Raw genomic sequence first — 10,634 nt, forward strand, 5'->3', positions numbered from 1 at the left:
TTATTGGTGCCCGCTTGAGCAAATCGATGAACAACAGGAAGACAGTGCTACAGTACAGTGCACTGAGTCCCTTAATAGCAATTTTGGTTACAGAGTGTTTGGCTGGATATGTACATATGATTTAGTCAATAGAAAAAAATGATAGTTATTGACAAATCAAGATATATCAAGCTAAGAGAAAAATAACCCAACTTACTATAAATACAATAACTTTAATCATTTAAACAAAAAAAGGGAAGGTTGGAAACACAACTGTATGTCATCGAACATTTTGAAGAAAGAAAATGTTCAAAATAGATTACCAGGTAGAATCCTGTTCCCAAAATATATTAGTTTTGGATATAAAAGTTCTTAGAGAATAATAACTAGCTCCCCCAAATTTAAATATATAATAAGACAGTCAAAAGAAAAATGATTTATAAAATTAAAATAATTGGTGACATGAAGACTAAATTAAAATTTACCTGTGTAAATTTAAGGAAATGTAAGTAAAGATGAGGACAAGAACCGGGGCAAGAGTACAGATTGTAGGATGTTTGTCTTGCATGTACCTGACCCAAGGTTTGATCCCCAGCATCTCATATGGTCCTTCGAGCGCTGCCAGGAATAATTTCTGAGTGCAGAGTCAAAATTAACCCCTGAACACCATGAGTGTGGACCCCCCAAAAACAAAATAGAAAAGGAGACATTATACACAAGTTAAATGATAGAATATTCTAACATATACATGAACTGAGACCAAAAACTTGCATCAAATTTACTAATATTCTGGCATTCTTCAGCACTGTAGCACTGTCATCCTGTTGTTCATCGATTTGCTCGAGCGGGTACCAGTAATGTCTCCATTGTGAGACTTGTTGTTACTGTTTTTTGCATATCAAATACTTCATGGGTAGCTTGCCAGGCTCTGCCTTGTGGGTAGGATACTCTCGGTAGCGTGCCAGGCTCTGTGAGAGAGACGGAGGAATCTTACCACCCGGGTCGGCCGTGTGCAAGGCAAACACCCTACCTGCTGTGTTATCACTCCTGTCCAGCATTCTTCAGGCAACAATAAAATTATTAGTTTACATTAGTAAAATGAAATACATGCAGGATATTTAATACAGTGCTAACACAAAAATCAGGATGACGCAGAAAGTATGTTCATCCTCACTTCATTTATTATTTCCTATTATTATTTAATAGTTAGTGTTTATTTTAAACATGGCTCCCCTGACTAGGAAAGGGAATGTCAGATTTCATTCAATTTTTGGTAAATTAACTTGTTGGTCATTTGCAGTGACTCTATAGAAGGATTAAGTTTTGAGGTACCTTTACATGAATAATAAAGGCTTATGTGTCATTCTGCTTTACAGAATGACTATTATAAAAATGTCTTACTTTACAACTAATAAATCTTGTTAACAAGTAATTTTGAGATTAGTAAAACTGGATTAATATCTTTTGCATTCTTTTGCACAAAATATCCTTTCAAGTCTCACTTTTGAGTTGTATTTTAGAAAATCTATTTAAAGTAAAAGAGAGTTTTGAGATTCAGTTGAGTTTAACATTGTCTTTTTAGGTTTTGTTTTTATTTGGAAGCAGGGTGCACACCCAGCAGTGCTCAAAGTTTGCTCCTGGCTCTGTGCTCAGGAATTACACTTGGTGATGCTGCCAGTAATCAAAACAGGGTCAGCCTTGCAAGGCAAGATCCTAATGTGCTGTGCTGTCTTTGTGACCCAAAGTATTTATTTGTATGGAGGAAATTAAAGCAGTGTATGCCTTGCTGTTTTCTAGCTGCAGTGGTTCTCCTTGACCCTTTATCATACACAATGTCACAGATCCTATTCTGTTGGTGTTGATAGGAAGACCTGACAATGGGAAGACAATTCTTCATGGTCAAAAGCTGATAGTTCAGAGATGTGGATGCTTTGAATTGGCCAGAAGAAAGCATCCATGTGGGTCACTGACTGCTGGTCCAAGGACTAGTTTATTTTGGAAGAAGAATGCTATTTAGAGGGAAAAGAAATGGAATATGTTCCGTTCATGAGAGACTGGAGGGCAGGTGATAAAGGGGGAGAGGAAGGCCAGAATTATGGCTACATTTGCTCCATGGGATGGAGTGGTGTGGGGTCTCTATCATCTAATGCAGAGGTGGAACAGTCAGGCTTACAGATATAACTGGCATCACCTTCCCGAGTTACAAGCCCTGGCTGATGAGAATTGCAAGGCGTAATTAAGTTATACTAATCTCCGGGGAATGCCAGGGCCCCGGCACCAGCTCACTGTCATGAATTCTGAGATTCAGGCTTTTCCACAAGCTCTGCAGTCCAGGGGGTCAGTGAGCTGTACCAGGAAGAACTCCCACACCCATCCGCAATCCTACAGTCCCTGCTCAGATTCCTACCCTCTTCAATCCTCTGTTCACTGCTCTGCTGACATTATCTCTGGTTTGTTTCAAAATCTCATGGGTCAATGTCACTCCCTTCTTTGATTCTTTATACTCCACAAATGAGCAAAAATGAGCAAATGTATCTGTACTTTGTCTTTTTCATTCTGAGCTGGGTGACTTAGAATCATGTCTGCCACTTTGACCCAGGATGTAGTAAACTGCAATATTCCATATCTTCACATAGCTTGACATTCCATGTGAATGTCGATAGTGCAATCCTTATTTGCTAATCCTTGATGGAAGCTTGGGTAGTTTCCAGCTCTTGGCTACTGTGAGTAATGTTGATATGTACGTAGTCATGAGAATATATTTACAGTATAATGTTTTAGAGCTACTGGGTTAGAGAACAAAGATGGGAATTTATGGCGAACGTGGATACTTTATTCTAAACATTTTAAGGAGTCTCCACCATTTTCCACAGAGGTTTAATCAGACAATACCACCAAGTATGAATTAAGACTCCATTTTCTCTACATCTCCCTTCTAGCATTATCATCATCCATCACTTTGATATATGTCAATCTAGAGGTTATCTCATTGTTTTGATGGGCATTTTTCTGACAGTAATGATGAAAAGTTTTCACATACTTGTTGGCCAATCCTTCTGTGAAGTGTCTGTTTGTGTTTTTTTCCTTTTTTTTGAATGGAACTCTTGGGATTTTTATTGTTCCAAAATGTGAAAGCTTTAGAGATCATGAAAACCAGCAATTCATCCTAGCACGACTAGAGATACTTTCTCCTAGTCGAAGAGATATTTCTAAGAATCATTTCTTTCTCTGTAATGAAAAATCATTTAGCTTTCCTTTGCAACAGCTTTTTCCTTTGATGAGTGCCATTTGCATATTAATGCCTTTGACTTCTTTGTCAGCCATATTTTCTCACTGACAGTTCTCCTGGGAGCAATATTTTCTTTAATGGATTTAATAGATTAAAGTCTAATATTGGGGTTTTTAGTGGGATGGAGCCAAGTTTTCTTTAATGGATTTAATAGATTAAAGTCTAATATTGCGGTATTTAGTATATTTAGAATTAATGTTTTGTATGGTGAGATAGAAAACTAGTGTCATTTGTTTGTTTCTTTATTTATTTTGCAAAAGGCTATTTTTCCCAGAGTCACTTGTTGAAGACTTTCATGCTTTACTTCTAGCTCTTGTAGACTTCGTCACCGGTTAACTGTTCTGACATCTGATGTCTTACTTCTGGACTCTAAATTCTAAAGTCTTTCTGAGAGAAGCTGTTTTTCCCCCGCATCGTGCAGGTTTGCTTAAGATAGGTTTGTCTCAGAGTTTAAAAAAGAACCTGGGAGTCATTGCATTCGTCCATCTTCTCTCCAAATTTATCTTATTAAAGCACTGTGAGTTACAAAGTTATCTGTAGTTGGATTTTTGACATACAATGTTTATTCTTTGGTCCTGCCACCAGTGTCAACTTCCCTTCATCAGTGATCCAATGTTTCTTCTACCTTATACCTTATTCTCCTTATACCTAGCACCTTATACCTTATACTCCTTATACCTAGCCTGCCATCATTTAAGTTTTGCCATTGAAGTTTGGGACTTGTGACTTCGGTGTTGTTGAATCAATGGTTTGAATATTTCTCGCTACCATTCCTTATTACTACTAATGTACATGAACTTCCTTCACCTTCTCCCCTATGTTTCTCATCTCTCTGTTCTCCCCTTCCTCTTGACTTTGCTTTTTTCATCCCCCCCCTATATTTGGGGGCCCTGAGACATCTTGGAATTCCCCCTTTAAACAGCATTTTTCTCATCCAGTTACTCTAAACACCACTTATAAATTTTACCATTTTGTTTGTCCCTCTTCCACTGGCTTTTTACACTGAACATGCTATCTTCCAGTTCCATTCACTTTGAAACTATTTGCATGATCTTATCATTCCTCTAAGCTGAATAGTATTCCATTACATATATTAACTACAGCTTGGTGATATCTGATATGTTGTTGAACATCTAGGTTACCTCCAAATCTTAGCTACTACACTGAGTACTGTAATGAATAAAGTACTGCCAGTGTCTTTTAGAATGAATGTTTTTCTGTCCTGGGCATAGATATTGAAAAGTAGAATATTTCAAAGAAATAGTAACAATGTAGTTCTTTTAATTCCATCCTGTAATACCAACACTTATACCTTAACTTATTTTCTCTTTCATATTTATTTTTGTCTGATAATACCTTTAAAACATTATATGTTATTAAACTGCATAGTTTATCATAAAGTACACTCAAGGAAGTGTAAAGCTTACAAGGACAAAAAGGATAAGAAATTATGTGAACTATATGAAATTATCTGGTAAAAAAGTATATTCAGGTACTTCCTGGTGGGAGCTGTTCCAGAAATAGATGTTCTCTGGACAAATTTCAAATATAAGTAGAAAACAAATAATGCACGTATGAAATCTCATGAGTTATTTTGATGATAACCTCACTTAAATTTTAAAGGGTTATAATAACATAGTCATAAGCTTCCTCTGCTTTTCTCAAGAATACAGCTGCTCTTCAAATATGGAAATGGGTAAGTATATTGGGATCCAGTCTCCGTAGAAAATTCCAGAAGGCATGATGCTCAATTTCCTTGTGTAAAATATTATGGTATTTTTATATAATGTATCCCAAATCTTATATTCAGCAAATCAGAATAATTCATTTATAGACCATAACACAATGTAAAGTCTTAGCAAAAAAAATTGCTACAGTGTACTTAAGCAGATAAGAGCAAGGGTCAAAGTGATATAAATATTCAGTGTACAGAAACTTTATAGTTTGACTCCACAGTGTATATATTTTTTATTTAGTTTCAATGTTGCAATTAAGCATAGAGAGGCTCAGAGTTGAATCCTCTCACCTCAAAGATCACCCTGAGAGGGATGGAAAAGAAGTGTGGTGCAGGGATCAAACTTGAGTCAGTGCAAGTGAAATGACCACACATTGTTCTAGCTGCTTGACACATGGTACATGTCTTTATCCACCTCAGTTTGAACTGACATTTGTACTATAGGCTCATGTGAACTGGGTACTGTATTTGATAGTCTTTTCAGTTATTAATATGAGTGAAAATGTAGAATCCACAGAACTCGTATTTGAATTTAGTGTTCCACAGTAAGTTTCACCTAAATATCTTGGTTCACTGATACAATATAAATAAATTTATTATATAAATCTGTGTATAGACATCTATAATCATCATGTGTTTCTTCAATTAACTTAATCACTTTTATCATGTAGAAATATTGGAGTATCAAATAAAGCACATAGTAAGTCTGCAAAATATAGAAAGAGAGAGAGAGAAAGAGACAGAGAGAATGATAGAGTACTTAAAGGGAGCCACACTGATGAGCAGAGTGTTTCTACAGAAATAATAAATAGACTTGTTTAATTTCTGTGATTGTTCTTACCAACAACCAGATGGCATATTTGCAAGGGCTAAGCAACTCTTGACCAAGTGGTAGTGTACTAACATTCCAGTCAATGAATAGACGGGACATGGTATTAATTGCCTAGAGTCATAGCATTTCTGACACTATGGAACTCTTTAACTTAGTAGTAAAGAACATAACGAAATTATCTATAGGGGGGAAAAAAAGGATGCTGAGGACTAATTCATTGCAATTAAAATTTATTGTGTAACCATATGCAAAACGAGATAATCCTAGTGCTAGTCACGTGATTGTAAAGCATGTCACACCCATGTTTGAGAGTATAAAAAGGCTCTCTCTTCAGGGAATCGACATCCAACCTCAGAATCCTTTCCCTCCAACTCCACTCAGCTCTTCTCCTGCCAAAATGTCCAGCAACTGCCGCTCTGGAAACTTCTCCTCCAGCTCCCTGGGGAGCTGCCTGCGCTACTCAGCCTCTGCCTGTGGATCCTCCTACCCCAGCAACCTGGTCTACAGCACAGATGCCTGCTCTCCCAGCCCCTGCCAGCTGGGATCCTCTCTGCACACCGCCTGTGGGGAAACCATCTGCCAGCCCAGCAGGTGCCAGGCTCCCTGCATGGTGCCCATCTCCTGCCAACCCTCCTGCTACCTCCCTGGGCCCTCCAGCCACTGCAGCCCTTGCCAGTCCCCCTGCTCCCGCCCCAGGCCCTCCACCCTCTGCAGCCCCTGCGGGTCCCCTTATGCTGGGTCCAGGGGCTGGAGCAGCAGCAGCTGCTCCCTGGGCTATGGGGCTGGAAGCCGCTACTCCGTGAGCTGTGGGCCCAGCGGCTTCAGACCCCTGGCCTGTGGGGCCAGTGGCTTCCCTTCTCTGACCTATGGCTCTGCGTTCTGCCGCCCTTCCTACCTGACTTCCCTGCCCTGCCAGTCTTCTTGTTATAGACCAATCTTTGGATCTGGCTGCTAATGGTCACCTCTTTTCCTTTCTCACTTTGTGTTCCAATATAATCAATGCTTCTCTTCTCAAGCTGTGTTAACCTCATCATCCCTACATAGGATTTCTCTCTTATTTTTGACAATTTTTCTCAGCTGCCTGTTACCTCAAATACTGGACACTGGCTACAGAATTTACCTGAATGTTGTATAACCCAGTATTAACCAAAAATAAAGTCTATGTTCTACTCTAAAATTGAATTTGTATTTTCTTCCAGATTGTTTCCCAAAAATCCCTATTCTTATAATCTTATGACTTTACTAACTCTATCATCCAGCTCTTTTATTCCTGTTGTGAGTTGAATAATAACAGGGTTTCCGAGAAGAAGAAAAGGATGCTATCGCTATCAGCGAATTTGGATTTCAGAATCATGATCAGAATTGATTTATCCCTAGTTTCGTGTCTTCAGATATATACCTATAGGTTATCAATCGAGACCAGCTGTAGTTGATAGTTCTTTTTTGTTTGCATTATTTCTTTCTTTCTTTCTTTCTTTCTTTCTTTCTTTCTTTCTTTCTTTCTTTCTTTCTTTCTTTCTTTCTTTCTTTCTTTCTTTCTTTCTTTCTTTCCTCTCCCTTCCTTTCTTTTCTCTCCCTTCCTTCTTTCCTTCCTTCCTTCCTTCCTTCCTTCCTTCCTTCCTTCCTTCCTTCCTTCCTTCCTTCCTTCCTTCCTTCCTTTCTTTCTTTCTTTTCTTTCCTTCTCTTTCTTTTTTCTTTCTTTCTTTCCTTCTTTCCTTCTTTCCTTCCTTCCTTCTTTCCTTCCTTCCTTTCTTCCTTCCTTCCTTCCTTCCTTCCTTCCTTCCTTCCTTCCTTCCTTCCTTCCTTCCTTCCTTCCTTTCTTTCTTTCTTTCCTTCCTTTCTTCCTTTCTTCCTTCCTTTCTTCCTTTCTTTCTCTCTCTGAAAAATGAAAGACAATGAAGAAATAGACAAAGGGGGAAAATAATTTGGCTTATTGTGTTTGAGTCAAATTCAGTGGTGCTTAATCCTGACTCTGAGCTCTGATGGCACCTGGGGGTGCCTGAGAGAAAGTGTGTGGCACTAGGAAATGAACAAGTGTCAGATGCTTGTCTCTCTGGCATCTGAGAGTTTTACAAAAAATATTTTATGATAGTTTAGGTAACCTGGTTAAAATAATGTTAATGCCAATTAACTGTGGTATTGATTTACATTATTACTCCACCTCATTCTCACCAAATACAGTCTGCAATACCTTCTACAAATATCTTTATGCTACTTCTGGTCTGTCTCACCTCCATCCTTTCTCCTACCATTTGGTACATGGGTACCAAATTTTTCTAATTCAAGGTCATGGATTTGTCATTCTAAATACTCTATTTACTTTTTTTGATACATCTACACAAATAAGTGAGATGATCTAGTTGATAGTTTTATCATAAACTTCAAAAGAAACAATTATATTTAGGTTTATATGGAAATATTTTATATACATAAGAAAAAATGAACTGAAGGCCATGGAAAATATGTAAAAATAGTAACCTTGCTTGATCACCCAATATTGGTGGTAAACTTTTCATGTGCCACCATTTCCTTCTGAACCTTCACTATGATTTCATTTCCAGATATATAAGGATATATATCACAAAAATTGATAGATGTATATATTACTCTAGAGCTTATATTTTTCATGGATATGTTCATGTTCCAAACAATGTCTGAATGTTTATGTTTTAGTCTCACATATATTAATGAACATATCAACCAAAAATGGAGGCAATGTTATGTTTCATTTTAAGGAAACATAATTCTAGAAAAATGAAATTAAGAAAACAAAATAAGTTTGACAAAAACCTCAAAAGTATGACTAAAATATATATAATGCTTAATAAATACTTTCACACACTATTTCTCATGGCTGTACAATAGATCTTAGAGAAAGATGTCCATAATAGAAATTTTTATGTTAAATGTAAGAAATACAAGCAAAGGGAACTTTGAGAAAATCTTTTTATGATCTTAAAATATAAAACATATTCAAAATAGCAAGACACAGGAACATGAAAAGAACAATGGAAGTTGAATTAAATGATGTAGAAAAGGACAAACATGCCTCCCATATTCTTTCAAGTGATAGCTGAATATTTAGTAAACTTTTAGTTCATTTCTAAGTATGGAGAGTAAAAGTGCATAAGCTTACATGTCAAAACAATTCTTGAAATGGAACCAATGTATTTAACTTAGAAAATATAGACAAAGAAATTATATTTGAAATCCAGAAATTAGTAGAGTCAAAACTTTCTAAGATTCATTTTTGTTGAAATGAAGGTAATATGGTTAATGTTGAAGATGATAATATTGATGTAAAAAGTTACTGCTCGTCACCAGCTCCAAGGGGACCATGAACCTCCACTGCTGTCTTGTGACACCTTTGGACCAGTCTGGTTAAAACAAAACTTAAAAGAATTTTAAATAACAAGAACATATATAGATGAGTATGTTTTGTTAATGGTTTTCTATTAGTGATGTTGTTTACTAAGTTTGAGAATGAATGAGACTCATGATCTGGGAAACAGAAATTGAAGGTCAGAAGTATACAATGAAATTTTCTGTCACACAGAAAATCACTTTAGGGTAGGACGAATAACCAGCATTTCCTTTTTTACAAGTTCAGTTCCAAATCTTTGCCATAGATTACCATATAATATTATAGAGGGTTGAATCTTAAATTATTTTGCTACAGGGTTAAATAATTTTTAACTATAATTTTAATTATACTTGCATTATTAATATAATGGAAGTTGATATAAACATAGTTAATTATAAAGATTAAGGTATAAATAATTTTAGAAATATATGGAATACACAAAAATAAACATATACACATTACTATGTAGAGGAACTATATATAATACAGACATAAGCTTTGGTAATCAAACCTAAAAATAATTTTCAGATACTTCAAGGAACAAAGAAATAATTAAATAGAAAATATTTCTGCAATAGAAAAACTCTTCCTTCCAGTGTAAGGAAAAATTAGATATAGAAGCTAATTATCCAATATAGGCATTCTAGGGAATTAAAATAATGGACTGAAACTTTTGAAGACCATTGAAAAAGTTCAATGCAACTGCAGATATTCTAAAATTAAATGATGTGATGAATTAAGTGTACAGTTGATGAAATCATAAAAATTCCTTAGACGCAACTGAAAAGATACTTGGTGGGCAGAAGAACATTTCCATCTAACAGCTAAATTTGTTGAATGGTGCATTAGGAAAAATGAAACACAGTGAAGATAGCAAGTTCTGACATCATTGTAATGGCAATTCTAAATCCACGGTGTGGCTGAATATGTACATGTATATACGTAATCATTTTGAAATACCTTACTCTACTACAACTAATAATTCTTGTTAGCTATTTTGAGATGAGTAAAGCAGGATTAAATTAGTTTTGCTTTCTTTTGCACGATACAGCATTTTAAAAACACCTTTTGTTGTTGTTTTTGTTGTTGTTGTTTTTGCTTTTTTGGTCACACCCGGCGATGCACAGGGATTATTCCTGCCTCTATACTCAGGAATTAAGCCTGGCAGTGCTCAGGAGACCAAATGGGAATCAAACCTGGGTCAGCCCTGTGCAAGGCAAAAGCCCTATCCACTGTGCTATCACTCCAGCCCCTAAAAGCTCACCTATTGTGTTGACTAACATAAGAAAATCTATTTTTAGTAGAAGAGAGTTTCAGTATTTGTTCAGGATCAGAGACTGTGTTTTTGGATACGGTTTTATTTGGAGGACGGTGCACACTCAGCTGTGCTCAAGGCTTGCCTGTGGCTCTTATTTCTGGTTTAGACATGGTGGTG

General features: G+C 36.5%; 1 protein-coding gene across 1 annotated transcript; it reads left to right on the top strand.

Annotated features, from left to right (window-relative positions):
- Positions 1-1,884: 1,884 nt before the first annotated feature.
- On the top strand, positions 1,885-6,790 carry LOC101544470 (keratin-associated protein 13-1-like). Its single transcript, XM_012935092.2, has 2 exons — positions 1,885-1,901; positions 6,217-6,790. The coding sequence occupies exon 2, from the start codon at positions 6,233-6,235 to the stop codon at positions 6,788-6,790; it is 558 nt and encodes a 185-aa protein (XP_012790546.2). The 5' UTR covers positions 1,885-1,901; positions 6,217-6,232.
- Positions 6,791-10,634: the final 3,844 nt, after the last annotated feature.

Source organism: Sorex araneus, chromosome 2 (genome assembly GCF_027595985.1).
Source record: "Sorex araneus isolate mSorAra2 chromosome 2, mSorAra2.pri, whole genome shotgun sequence".
Taxonomy (NCBI): domain Eukaryota; kingdom Metazoa; phylum Chordata; class Mammalia; order Eulipotyphla; family Soricidae; genus Sorex; species Sorex araneus.